A 15015-nucleotide genomic window follows, 5' to 3' on the forward strand; every position below is an offset into this window, starting at 1 on the left:
GGTCTTTTCAGTGTCTTGCAGGTACGTAAAAGTTGCTGAACTTGTGATGATAGCAAATGTACTAAGTGCCATGTACTGCTTCATAGCTCAGTGGTGCAGTGAAATTAAAAAAGACCTTTCATGGAACTGATATCACTTCAAATGTTTAATGAACAGGGAGAGTTGGGTATCAACATGCATTCAACTGACATGCTTTTCGACGAAATAGGATCACGAACAGACTGTTTCGCTCAAAGATGCTGTAGCTAAGTGGCATCGTAATGATTAAAAGTAGGAGGCGATGTTCTCGCTAACGCAGTGTATTGAAAAAAATGGAAAAGGAACGCAGATCCCTGTGGCTAGCTTTTCTTGAAATCATCTTCCATAGCGACACAGTGGTTGAGGCACTCGACTGCTATGCCCAGTTTTGCGGGATCGAATCCGAACTACAATGGTCGCTTTTCGAGCAAAAAGCAAGGCGCCCGAGTGCTGTGCAAGATTAATGCACATTAAAGAACACTAAGGGGTTGATATTTCCGGAGACCTCCACCGTACAGCATCTCTCGTAGCCTCATTCACTTTTGGACGTTAAATCCCACAAACCTAAGCCTTTTCTGGATATCAAAGGAGCCTACGACAGTGTACTTCAAGAAAACTGTGGGACATTCAGGACGCACGAGGTGCAGAAGGTGAAGCAACCAATCATTCAAAGATGTTTGAAGGATGTTTATAAAGGTAACAAGGTGCTTATAAAATGGGAAAAAGAGTGTTCTCTGTCAGCTTTGTTGTTCAGGCTGTACTTGCAAGGATTAGAGCCTAAACTTGAAATCAGTAGACTCAGCTTGAACCTTTCCTTCTTCGAGTAAGGAGACTGTATCTAGCAGGCATTACCCGGACTGATCTTCACGAATGATATAATTAGTAATTGCTGACAACAGGGAAGATTTGCAGGAGTTGAGGGATATCTACGGCATAGAAGGAGACAGATTCGGTCTAAAGTTAGGGGGAAAAATTGGCAATCATCATTTTTCATGATAACGAGAGCAGTGCATATAGGATACTGGAGGCCACACTGGAGGTAGTGGATAAGTAGAAGTATACCTTAGGTCATGGATAAATATTGGAGGTAAGTATCTAACGGAGCATGATGGAACATGAAAAAAATGCCACGGAAAAGGTGGCAAGAACGAAGCAGTCATGAAAAATCGGATACTGTGGAATTACGTCAGGTAAGAAGTTGTACAAGGAATCTGGAAAGGGTTGATTGTTTCTAGTCTGACTTTTGCCAGCTAAGGCGAAAATCGTAACTAGTCTAAATGGCTTAAGGAACAATTCCCAGCTGATACCAGTCAGATTCCAGTTAAACCCCAGTTTCTAACTGGGATTCAACTGAGATCTAACTGGTATCAACTGGGAATTGTTCCCTAAACCAGTTAGACCAGTTACAATTTTCGCCTGGGAGTGCAGACCTATGTATGAGATTAGAGGTCTGCACACTGTTGGAAATTAGGCAGCACAAGGTAGGCTGGCTCAGGAGGTACAAGATGACATTGGATAGTCTTCATTTGAGGGCAGGGAAGCTAGCAGCAAGATAAAATTTGGTCATTGGTTGTGAGAAATGGGGAAAATGCTGTGGGCTAGGAAAGTGTTTAGCTACCTCTATATGAGGAATGGCACAAAATGGATGAAGTGGACAAGAAAATTAGCAAACAAATATGTGGGCAGCAGTAGGAGGACCAGCCAGGAATTGTCGGTAAAGGGAACGGTTCAAGAAACAGGGAGGGCTCTGCGGAAAATGGGGATATAGCCTAAATCAGCACTGGAAATGTACAGGACTTTCAAGGAGGAATTAGCTAAAAAAAACATCTACAATAATTCTAAGGGCAACTCATTGGTCGAGGATAGGACAGGAGTACTGTGGACTAAGACATACCAAGTCGCATACCAAAAGATAGGCTCTTCTAGGCAGTGTGTGTGGAGATGGAAATGGAACGGCTGAACACTTGATAACTTCTTAGTAAGAGCTGCTCCATAGAGTAATGAGAGGGAACATTCTGGGCCCTTTCACAGCCGAGCTCAATGTCCCACGACTAGTTTTGGTTTAAGGACTGTGGAGGACAAATAAATAACCAAGCAAAGGTTATTTGGTTGCTAAAATCAAGGCAACAATAAGTGTAAAATATATTATTAGAGTAGGTGGCATGCTCCACTGCTGCCCAGTTTTTAGCCTTATCTTTTTATTTATAAAGAAAGAAGCGGCCGCATGACGGCGGTGGTTGTGGAATTTTCTCTGTTCCAGTAGCTTTACAAGATGCAAATGGCAACTCGGAGCCAGCAAACGCTTGCATTAACTGCGTGATGCATACAAAAAAATAAGACCGAAAGTAAAATTGTGGCCTCCAAGGTTCACTGTAGAATTGCACCTGGCCATCCTAGAATGTTCTATTGGGTGGAAGGGGCAGCCCGCAGCCACAACATTCATGAGTTGGCACTGAAAATTTGGGGCAAGAAGTGCTTTTTCCAGCTCCTGCTAAAGCTTTTGTGTAGTGAAATTGTTCCTCAGGTTTCTTGCAACGACATAATGTTACTCACCGACTTTGAGCATTATGTGCCTTTTTTACCCCTTATTTGCCTTTCCTTTTAGCTGCCTTTCTTAGTGAAAGTGGCTACAGCCCTACTACAAAGTTGGTTTTTACTTTTCATTTTCCTTATGTCGAAAGCACCTTTCTCTGTTTCATTTCGCAGCCACCGGAATTCGTGTTGACTGGAGAAAGAGTGCAAGCTTCTGCCGGAAGAACCTTCTAACACAACTTTTGCTGAACTATGCAGATCCTCAGCTGTACATGCTCGTATCCCTGTAAACCCAGATAACTCATTACCTGGTAGCTGTGTGCAAATTGAGGTGTGTCACTACCCATCTGGTTTTGCACCAAACGGGCAGCCAGATTTCAGGGGCTTTAGCATCAAACAGTTTAAAAGAATTCCACTCCTGGCATTGTGAGAGAGCACAATGGAAAAAAAAACATGTTAGAAACCTTGTCACCATGTCTTAATCACAGTCATAGTTCACTTTCTGTTTTGTGTGAATTTTTTCAAACTTTGTTTTCAAAGAAAAAGGAATAGTGAACCAATGCATCCTTGTTATCCTTTACCACTTAAATCTTTGCCTGTGCTCTAAAGCCTTCACATCACAAGATCTCTTTTCGGACTTATTGAATATCAGTCTGTGAAAACATCTAGTCACTATTTTTTTTCATTTCACTGACATTGGTTTTCTCACATATCATTTTTTATTGAATATTTTGGTGAGAGCATAAGTAAGATACGAATTTGGTTTATCTCTGCAATCATTTAATGTATTCAGCGATTAATCGTTAACATAGCTGCTGTCACTATTTTTATGTGAGCTTGCGGTTCCTTTTTTATTATTTTTACTGCTTGCAAATATTGTGCATGTTGACCACTATTCATTGATTTATTCACGTACAGGTGCGGGCATAAGTAAACGGAACGCACTTTTCTGCTCAAATTAAAATCGTGCCTTCTGCACAGGAAATAAGAAAACAATATTTGTCCAAGTGAAAGGACACTGGTGTTTACAACCGGTTCACACATACCACGACTGCCAGTTTCAGTTATGCAATGCTTGAAAATTGGGAGACAGAAGAAGCATGCTTCGTTTGCTTTTCTCCGCACCGGTACATACTTAAACACATCATGCTTAGGGGTGCTAAATTGTAATGCCTATTTTTTCTTTGATACTCTATGGATATGCATATAGTATGGTGAGGTTACCCAAAAATAAAAATGAAAGATGGCTTAGCTCTGCTATGCCTGGATATACGTAGCGAAAATCAGTGACTACCTCGGGATCAGAAGAAGTTAATTTTTCCAGTCTTCTGCGCCGTTTGTCAGCAGCTAAACTCTCCTTGGCTTCCTGCTGAACGCGTCTAAGTTCACCTGCGTTCTATAATTCGTTTACAGGAAAGGAAAGACGCAGCATCTGTCGCTCGCGGAAAGCAAGGAGCGCCACCCGGCCGTGTTGGAGCGCACTTGTTCCCGCTTGGTCCTCATAGCTGACGGCATATGCGTGACGTTGCATCCTTGACGTCACCCTAATTGAGAGACAACTATTTTAGACTTTGGTACTTTCAAATTGCGCGCCAATCGCAGTATCTGTCACTCTTGGAATCCCGCTATCATCCTCACGGTAGACAAGCGGAATTATGAAGAGCGTTTCACGACTCAGGGCTTGGCCCAGCAGTAAAGCAGTCGGCTGGAGATCCAAGGGATGGTGGTTCGACTCCCAGTCGTATACCTCTTAAGCGTTGCTAGGCAACGCCAGCTGAGCTTGGCGAGGGGGCTGCGCAGCTGTCCTTGACTGTGGCATCACTCGGTCGCGGCATACGCGAAGCTCGGCTTCGGCCATCGTAGTGAAGCTTTTCACTTCAATAAAAAATAATACAGGCTCAAAAGTGCCGTTGTGCCTGTTACGGCCGAATATCAAAGTAGCATTGTGCAAGCACACAGGGACTTAAAGACAGTGCTTTGCCATTCGCTTAGCTTCATTGCTCTGTTGTGTTTCATGCAATGGCGCTTTGAAGACAGCAACCCCATTCAAACTAAGTGCTGATGACCCAGCAGTTTTCCACTTTATACTTTTTACTCACCTGCTCTCCAATAAGTGACACAAGGTCATCTTTTCCACTTGATGTATTGAGAGTTCTCTTTGATTTATTTGAATTGAATGTTGAAATATGAGGTATGTGTCTGTGATGCTGTATTCACTGATGGGTGGTTGAAACCATATTCAAACTTTGGGTAGGGCATTTTTATTTTTTTTGATGAGACTTTCTCAGGAAGACTGCATTTGTAACGCTGTTGTAGAGTTGCTGTAGATTACTTGTTTTATCAACACAGGCAATCGCAACTCCAGACGGCCATGGCTACAATGGCTACTGAGAGATGTGTTCAGTGTGTGGAACAAATGCATTTGAGCTTTTGCTCAAAGTAGCAAAGCAAGCGATTTATTATAGCTTTTAAAAACAGTGTTGTTGTTTTTGTTTAATTTGCGAGCAGACTGCGGGGAACCTAATGGTAACTTTTTTGTATTCTCCATTCTTCATATGTTGTTAGTATTGTGATATCGTGGTGAGTGGCAGACAACTAGAGGCTGCTATTTGCTGCAGCCATCACGTCACAGACACACTTCCAGTAGCTGTTAAAGTTGTCTGCTTGAGTGCTGTGCGAACTGACCTCGGCGACCTCGGTTCGCATCATTAACAGAGAAAGTGGTGGGATCTGTGGACTGAAAATGTGCATCTGTGCGCGAGTGCAAAAAAAAAACGTATGAGTTGGCCCACTTCAACGTTGTACATTTCTTCTTTAGATAACGCTTCAAGAGCAACACACAAGATAGGTGGCGTCTAATGACTGTTCCAACACTAAACTTAAAATGCTTCTGTCTTTTAGGCTGCTCACTTACTCGTGTTGAAATTTGGCACACAGACGTCATACAACTGTCTATCATTTAATTCCAGTTTGGATGATGTACCTGCTTGATTCAATCAGATATAATTAGAAATTCACATCGGCAGCATCAACGACCCAGGAATGAAAACATCATTTATTTTGCCAATGCTACAGATGATGCAAATTTCGAATTCTCGTTTTTCATGTTTTTAGTACAATTTCCTATGGTTTCTCAAAATGAAATATCTTCCTTCTGCACAGTACTTAAGACATTTCTAATCTAGTGTTCAATACACAACTACTGTCCTCTTGCACATGAGGCGGGTATTCCACCTCTATGCCACCGCGGCTCTGGCAAGAAGCAGCGGTGGCATAGAAGTAGAAATCTGCCTCATGTGCAAGAGGACCATGGTTGAAATCTTGGTGCCGTACAATTATTCGCCGGATTAAAAAAAAAAAATCTGCGTGTAGATTGAAATGCATTAACAGGTTTAGGGTGCAACCCGATGCCGGTGAACATCTCTGGGAACGCACCCCCTCACCAGAATAGGATTTAGCCACCCTGGTGTAGCAATTAGCTGCAACCTCCTCAGAATACTCCAATAATCCCCCAGCCCTCAGTCCCCAGCAAGTGCGGAAGAACTGACCACAGCGACGGTCAGACCTGTGCTAGAATCTCTAGCTCAGGACAGGCCGCCATTAGAAACTAGCCCTGGCAACGTTTCATACTAGAACCCTCGTCAGGCTAGATTAGCAGTCCTCTTCAAGGAAATAGCGGGCACGAAATGGGATGTCATAGGGCTTAGTGAGGTTAGGAGGCCATCGGTACCAGCTTGAGTGACAAACTCTGACTGTGCTTCCTGTCCTTTTTCTCTTCCCCTCTTTAATCCCTTTTCCCAAGTGTAGGATAGCCAACCGGAGGCCTTTCTGGTTAACATCCCTGCATTCCCTCCTCCTTCCTATCTATCTACCTAGGAGGCCAAATGAGGCAGATGCAAAGTGAGGCATATCTAGGTTTACTGGATAGACGAAAACTAGGGGTAAGGTTTCTTGTCAATAAGCATATAGTTGGTAATGTAGATGAATTCTATAGCATTAATAAGAGGGTGGCAAGCATCATAATTATGCTTAATAAGCAGTATAATCTGAAGGCTGTACAGGCTTACATGCCTTCATATAGTCATGATGACCAAGCAGTCGGAAGCATCTAAGAAAGTGTAGAGTCAGCAATAAGGAAAGTAAAAACACAGTTCACTGTACTGATGGGAGGTTTCAATGCTAAGTTAGGGTTTCTTTTGCTCCAAATTGTTAACATCTTTTTGGAAAAGCGGCATCAAACCGCCCTCATTCAGCTCGGGACTCACCGTCTTGCTTCCGAAGGAGGATAGGGCACCGACGAGTCCTTCGTCTTGGTGACCAATTACCCTTCTTAACACCGATTATAAGATGGTAGCTATGCTTCTTGTTCGGGGGTTCCGGGACCATTTGCAGGATTGGATATCCCCATATCAGTCCGGCGTGGTTCCCGGGCTTGCGGTGTTCACCGCGTTAACTGTAACGAAAAATGCAAAAACAGGCTGGAGACCAGGCAGTGGGTAACTATGGCATTGGGTCAAGGAATAGCAAGGGGGAGTGATTAGTTGAGTTCACTGAACACAATAACTTACAAATCATGAATAAATTCTTCAGCAAAACAAAGAACTGGAAGCGGACATGTAAAAGCCCGAACGGGGAGTCTAAAAATGTAATTGACTTCATACTGTGTTCTAACCCTGAAATTTTGCAGGATGTAGAGGTAGGCAGAAAGGTTCGATGCAGTTACCTCAGGATGGCAAGGTCTCAAATTATATCTGGATTTCAAGAGGGAAATGGAACAGATTAGTGACGAAGAAGTCCATCAACAAATTAGCGGTACAGGGAAAAGTAGAACTCAGGATCTCATTGCAGAATAGATATACAGCTTTCATTGAGGAAGACGACCTTAGTGTAGAAGCAATGAACGATACCTTTAGAGATATCATTACTGGGTGCACGGCAATAATAGGTAGTATGATAGAGAGGATACCGGCAAATTATTTAAGCAGACAAAAGATTTTATTAAGAGACACGAAAGTATGAAAGCCTCCAACCCAACAGTATAGAACTGCAGAGCTATCAAAGGTAATCAATAAATTTAAAGTGACCGACATAAAGGAGTATAACGTGGGGAAAATTGAGTATGCTCTAAAGAATGGTTGTAGCCTGAAAGTGGTGAAGAGGAAATTAGGCACAAACAAAAGTCTGATGTATGCGCTAAGGGACAATGCGGGCAATGTCATCACTAATATGTCAAGTAGCCCAGGAGTTTTATACTGACCTATACAATAGCCAAAGTAGTCAGGGCAATAATGAGATTGACAGTAGTGGAGAGCAGTCAGACGTTCTACCAGTGACAAAGGACGAGGCCAAAAAAGCTTTAGCAGCTGTGAAAAAGGGGAAAGCAACTGGGGAGTACTGGAATATATCTGTTGAAGTACTGGAATATATCAGCGGCTGCACAGCAACCATAGTTCTGCATAAAGAAAGTAATAAAATTTCCATTAGGAAAGTTGTTAGAAGGAGACGCAATCTTCTCAGTACTGTTCACAGCATGCTTAGAGGAAGTATTCAGACATGGAATGGGTGACAGTTAGGGATAAGGGTAGATGGAGAATACCTCTGTAATCTGTGATTTCCTGATGACATTGCCTTGCTAAGTAACTCAGGGGACCAATTGCAATGAATTATTAATGACCTAAAAAAGGAGAAGCCGAAAAGTAGGCTTATGGATTAACATGCAGAAGACTAAGGTGAGTTGAACAGCCTGAGAAAGGAACAGCAGTTTTAAATAGGTAGTGAAGCACTGGAAGTGATAGGCAAATACATCTACTTAGGACAGGTACTAACCGCAGATCCGGATCATGAAAGGCAAATAACTGGGAATAAGATTTGAATGGAGCACACCTGGTAGGTACTCGCAGATTATGACTAGCAGCTTACCGGCATCGCTCAAGAGGAAAGTACCTAACAGTTACATCTTACCTGTACTCACCTATGTGGCTTAAACATGGAGGCTAACGAAAAGGATTCTACTTAAATTTAAGACCATGCAGAAAGCTGTAGAATGGAAAATGGTAGGTGTAACTAAGAGAGATGAAGTGTGCAGAATGTGTCGGAGAAATAATTAGTGAGGCTAGTTTAGCAATCCTCTTCGAGGAACTAGCCAGCATGAAATGGGATGTATAACCGAATAAACAATAAAGGAAAAAGGAAAAATGCGAGTTAATGGCATTGTAGAGGAAATCGAGAAGAAATGGGCAGAGCATGTAGTGCAAAGAAAGGATAGCCAATGGTTGAAAAGGGTAACAAACTGGATACCAAGGAAAGGAAAGCTTAGCAGGGTGCAGCAGAAAGTCAGGTGGGCGAATGAGGTTAAGAGGTTCGCAGGGGTCAGGTAGATGCAGCTAGTGGAGGACTGGGTTAATTGCAGTGATATGGGAGACGCTTTCACCCTGCAGTGAATATAGCCCGGCTGATGGTGATGATGATAATGATCCCTTGCCCACTTATGCATCATAAAATAAGCATGCACACACATGCACAGTTCTCTTGCTGCTTTTATGTTTTCCTAGGGATTTGGCTAATTCGCCTGTGTTTCATTTTGCAGGCATCAACCGGTATTGACTGGACAACAAAGACAACTTGCCCAGCAGACATCGAAATGAGTGATGTCAACCTCCACAGAGTTATATGTTTGTAGAGTTATATGCACCCTCTTATGCCTTGAGGGCTAGCCAGAAAAGTGGAACTAAGATGTCAAGCATTGTCAAAGTTACTATTTGCAGCATTGTATTTGAGCACAAATAAGAATGTTGTTTGACATATTGCAGCTATATCAGGAAGTGCAGTATTGGTAGTGTTTCCTTCGTGTTATGTAGCAATTATCTGCCTCAAGGAAAAGGAATGAATGGTCAGGCATAATGTTCTTTGTGAATATGTGTCGATACAAGAAACGCATAAGCACTCTAGGTTATGGCATTGTTTTCCTTCGTGTTATGTAGCAATTATCTGCCTCAAGGAAAAGGAATGAATGGTCAGGCATAATGTTCTTTGTGAATATGTGTCGATACAAGAAACGCATAAGCACTCTAGGTTATGGCATTGTTTCCTTGTACTGACACTCCTTCGCTCAGCTTTATTTTGCTCGCCCTTACCGATGAGCCAAGAAGTGAATCGTTTCACGAGAAGAACATTTTAATGCAACATCTTCCATTCTTTACTGATTGAATAGCTTCACTTTCCAAGCATGGGAAACTGCAGTGTTCACTGATCTTAGTTCCGGGGGTTTATGCTCACCGGGATGCAAATTTTATGCTTCAAATGGTTACTTAACCACCCCGCTCCCCCCCCCCTCTCAGTTTTGCCTAATAAGATAAATACAACATAGTCTCCTGACGACTTTTTTTATTATGCTTAAAGGGAGCTTGGAAAGATGAGGGGTCCTTAAGATGGTGATGATAGCACTTACTGGCACAACATTTATAGTGTGCAAAGAAGATGCATATTCATACTTAACCAGCCAAAAGACGAGACACAGCAAAGAGGAGGACAGGACTGGTTAAGTATGGCTGGTTAAGTATGAACCTATACCAACTTGCCCAGTCGTCAACCTTGTTGAAGATGCATATTAATGGCAGCATAGTGTGCAACTGATTGTTATTGCTGTTGCTGATATCTAAGGATTTCTTTTTTTCATAGAGTTTGCTCTTAAAGCATTTGTGCCTGAGTTGAAAGGTTGTTCCAGAAGATATAAGCCAAGTGTTCTTAAACTTGAGTGATGACTACTATGAAATATTGTGTGTGTGACATAATGGCTTGCGGTGCAGGATTTCCAGCGTACAAACATATATTGTGTTTAGACCTGTGCAAGTAAAGTCACAATTTTTCATGACCTTCACTGGAGGCTCTACTAGAAAAGCATGCAAATAAATTTGTAGATATTGTGCGCCATTAGTGCATTATTCACGATTTTATGCCTTGTGGTGTAATGCTTGCACTCTTTCTAAATGTCTTGCATTGATCATTTGGCACTATGTAACTTTTTCCTGATTCTTTTTTTTTATTGCATTTGATGCTGTCTAGCAAGAGCTGCTCTGCAAAAGAAGTTGCTTTGCCCTTCCTTGCTCTGCTGCCCAATATGAATAGCTGTGTTTTGACCCGTAATGGTTGGCTACTGTTGATTGAACACCAGACACGGCGTGCATTTTCTTGCTGTTGATACGTAATGGCAGAGGCAGTGTGAAGGGGGACAGCATAGCCTGTAGCAACCAGCTTTATCGTGTACTTCTGTCTGCCCTAAAAATTAGAGGTGTGCCCATTCACAGGCATGGTGAGGTGCACCTCATTTTTGTTTTGGGTGCTCAAAATTTTTCTCAGCATTGATTATCATTTTAATGTGGAATCCAGATAGCTGCCGCACCAGTTCCTGAAGGTGATTGTGCAAAAGCATGAGAGGGCATGCCACTGTGCTTGGGCGGTCACAAACTTGCAGTTCACATCACATTACCTCAGGCCGCAATGTCTTTTTCTATTATGCTTTTACCTGTGTACCCAGTATTCTGGTTCTTTTTATTTGCTCGGGAGGAATTGATATCCTTTCCTTATGTGTGTATAGTTGCAGACTCTCAAGCCCTTTCATAAGATTTGTGCATTTAACTGGCACCCTGAATTCTTACATTCCATTTTCAAGCATTGGTTCATGGCTGGGGACATTTTACTAAATTAAATCTGGAAGTGTTGACTTGACTTTAGGTTTTTTTTTTTTTTTCAGCTTCGTTCAGCAAACTGAAAATTCTTATTTTAGAATATCTTGCATATGTCAGAACTAAAGACAGCAATCTAGACTCTAAATGATTTTCGAATGTCTGTTGCTTGCTTCTGAATCTGCTGAAAAAAAAAAGCTTTCATAAATTCTTGTAGAGCTCCACTGCTAATCACAGCTAGCTGCCCCTAATTATTTCTGAAGTGTGCATAGGCTTGATACAGTCTCTGTCATGAAGCCATTAATCATCCATATGCGCAAAGCAAGGCTATGGTTGTTTTTTTACTTAGTTCCAACAGGTACTCAGTTTTTGTTCATACCAATGGCATTTCTCAAGCTCACCCTCACAACAACCAGAATAGGAAATGTGATGCAAAGCATAAAAATGAGGACAATTTTCTATTTCACTCATTATATTACTTCAGTATTTAGCATACTTGAAGTAACTGTCTTCTTAGGTACCATCAGTGCAGGAGCCCTCAGATAAATTCTTTCAAAAGGTAACCGTTGTGGCAAAACTGCATAAACCTTGATGCAACTGATGTTTGGTTTGGGCTAGTTGGTAGCAGTTTTTTGAAGACATAGCGCAAAAAAGACGGGGACAACTAACACAGATGCAGACAGGACCTGTCCTGTCTGTAGCGCCTGTCCTGTCTACATCTGTGTTAGTTGTCCCCGTCTCTTTTACGCTATGTCTTCAAGAAACTGCATAAACCTTATTTGGCCATAATGCTATATCACAAGTAATTGGACCATTTTTTGCTTTAAATTACTGCATTCATCTTGGTCATTTTGCAGATTTGTTGTCCTTAGAGATCCAAAAATTATCTAAAGACAGTTTAATTATGTTGCTGTTATTTTTTATCAATCTCTCATGTTAAATATATTTCTGCCTTGGAAAAACTGTCAACTATAAAATCTTGGTAGCTCACAAATCTTTATGTGATGTTTTGATGCCTTGGCATTAAACGGTTTAATCTACTTGCACTACTCAAGTGCATAAAAAGTTCAGAATGGGAATATTTTACTTCAGTCAGAGTTCCTTTAAAGTGGTATGAAATTTAACTTTGTTGCAGCAAATGCTGGTTTTTGGCTAATTGGCTTAAGTTTCTTTTAAACATTGCACCCTGTTTTGTCATGCTTGTCTTTTTTTGCACTATTTACAAAAATGAAGAAAATAAGTTTTGCTCCAAACTAGCTGCCAGAGCTGTTGAGATTTATTTTCATTTATTACCTTTTTTGTTCAATGCCATGTGTACTGCAGTTTTGGTTCTCTCCTGTTTTGAAAGTACTCTGCGCATTTCATTGCAGGCCCAGTTACCACAGCCTACGAGTACACCACATTTCCAGGACAAGATTCGCCAGATCAGAAGCATCCCATCCCCTGCATAGATACTTCCCCTTCAAGCTCGTATCATGGTGAACCCACAGACGAAATACTGCACAAATGCAGCTACTGCAATTTGAGCTTCACCTTCGAAAGCCAATTGGTTAAGCACGTCCGTAAGCATACAGGCGAGCGCCCTTTCCACTGTGACTATTGTGGCAGCCAGTTTGCACACAAGCGCAACTTGAAGGAGCACATTAATACTCACACGGGTGAGCGCCCATACCATTGTGAGCATTGCAGCTGTAAATTTGCAAAAAGGACAAGACTCCTGAACCACCTGAGGACTCACACGGGTGAACGGCCATTTTGTTGCACCTACTGTCAAAGGAGCTTTGCACAGAGGAATACCCTGCAGCTGCACATACGTACCCACACTGGCGAGAAACCGTATCAGTGCCAGCTGTGTCCCATGGCCTTTACTGCGAAATATGTTCTTGTGAGACATACGCGATCCCACAAGGGTGAAAAGCCATTTCAGTGCGACTTGTGCCCAAAGGCATTCTCTAGGATGGTCAGTTTAAAAGAGCACAAAGTGAAAGAACACGAAGGGAAATGGGGTGTCTATGATGCCCAGCCATGATCAAAACTTTGCTAACAGTCACTATATTTTACTTGCTAGGAACATGCTAAATATCTATAGCAAGTGTAGGGTAAAAAAAGATTGATACACAGTATGAAAGAGCTCTGAACAAGAATTGAGGGTGAGCCTCAGTTCGCAAGCCGAGCCAATGTTTCGACAAGGGGACTTGGCTTCATCTGAGCTTCCTAATTGAGGCTCCCCCTCAACCCTTTTTCATTGCTCTTTCAAATAGCAAGTGTAGCTACATAACCTTTGTCAAAAGTGTGTTTTGTTTGCAGGCTTTCTTTTTGTGGATGTTAGCTTGTCTAAAAAGTCATTTAGATGTTATCAGCTCACACAGCACTGCTTTCTAAGTGTTTTCTCAATGAGATCAGGTTTTTTAATAAAATACTTCAAGTAGTGACATGGTCTGCACTATTTAATACTGGTGCTATTTCAGAGCCTGCCTCCCTTGAGAGTTTCAGTGAAACTAAAGGGGGCGTCACCATTTTATTTTTAGTTCATTAGATTTTTCAGCATTTTAGATGAATTCTGTAGATATCAGATCAGGTCTGTAGCTTTGACAGAAGAGAAAAAACGTACTTCTTGATGGTTTTTAGCAATTTTTCTTTACGACTGTTAGTTGGACTAGTCAGAGTGAAAAAAATCTTGAAAATATTTTTTCTTACTTTGGATGCTTTATGAGTAGCCTGTCTTTTTAAACAATTTAACAGTCTTGATCAAGTGTCTGCGTCGCCATTTCTCAGAGAACTGCCACTAATTTGGACATTAATTTCATATCTTGGTGTTAGCGATGTTGAAATGAAATTTTATTGATTGCATACCTCATTTATATGAGGTGCTGTCTAGATAACGGGTTGTTAAGTTTCTGAGCACTGCATTTTTAAGCAACAGTCATTGCTCTAGTTCGTAAAAGATAGTATTTTTCTTATATGTTTGCTGATTCACTCACATCAGTGTAGTGCAAAGTATTTTTGTGCATTCTTATCTTCCATTCTTTGGCTGCTTTCATAACATTGCTTAGTTCATTTGAGCTTATTAAATTGCTTTTGGAATATGTTCTTAACATTCGGGTCTTTTGTGATTCCTATTTTCATCATTCTTGCTCTATAATTCACAGCTGGTGCTGAAGATAAGCTTCCCACCCTCCTTAACACCCAACCTTCTTGCACCCAGAGGCATTGCTGTATCCAACAGAGAAAATATTTTCTACCATGAATGTTATCACGCGACTACCTTCATGTAAGCTAAGGTGGTGACCAATGCCAATGCGTGTCCACCATGATGGTTAAAGTGATGCTCCCTCATTTTAACGAGAGACCGCCAGATCAACTGGTGCAATGACGTCACCAGCCAAGCCAAAGTGGCTCACTATTGTCTACGGCATCATCAATGGCCAGCATGATGGCGCTCTGCCGTAGCTACGACACCATTTCACCACATGACCACAAAGCAAAACCGCCAGGTGGTGCGCCGCCATAATCATTACGATGTGACGTCACCACATCCCCTCGCGCCTGGCCACCTGGCCAGCAGTTGCCCCCTATGCTGTCTTTTTTTTTTTTTCTTTATTACCGTCTTGGCAGCACAAACAAACACAAAACGCATTTACATAACAATAAAAGCAACAATCACTTTCTGGCTACTGCACGATGATAGAATGGATCAAATGATTTTAGTTTATCGAGGACTGGCAGCCACTGAGGTTGAGGATCTTGCTGCCCAAACACTTCCTGTGTGTAGATGATGCTTTCA

The 15015-nt window shown here is 41.8% G+C and overlaps 1 protein-coding gene across 1 annotated transcript; it reads left to right on the top strand.

The window, feature by feature from the left end:
• The first annotated feature begins 1325 nt into the window (after positions 1–1325).
• LOC146182443 (uncharacterized) lies at positions 1326–14321 on the top strand. Its single transcript, XM_084577561.1, has 3 exons — positions 1326–2881; positions 9137–9221; positions 12602–14321. Exons 2-3 carry the CDS (start codon positions 9191–9193, stop codon positions 13258–13260), a joined length of 690 nt encoding a protein of 229 aa, XP_084433687.1. The 5' UTR covers positions 1326–2881; positions 9137–9190; the 3' UTR covers positions 13261–14321.
• Positions 14322–15015: the final 694 nt, after the last annotated feature.

The sequence above is a fragment of the Amblyomma maculatum genome, chromosome 8 (assembly GCF_055883805.1).
Source record: "Amblyomma maculatum isolate TAMU_Amacu chromosome 8, ASM5588380v1, whole genome shotgun sequence".
Lineage (NCBI taxonomy): Eukaryota > Metazoa > Arthropoda > Arachnida > Ixodida > Ixodidae > Amblyomma > Amblyomma maculatum.

Coding starts and splice junctions, on each gene's coding strand:
- LOC146182443 (XM_084577561.1), top strand. CDS start 9,191: ATGAGTGATGTCAACCTCCACAGAGTTATAT. Junction 9,222..12,601: donor CAACCTCCACAGAGTTATAT/GTTTGTAGAGTT, acceptor ATTTCATTGCAG/GCCCAGTTACCACAGCCTAC.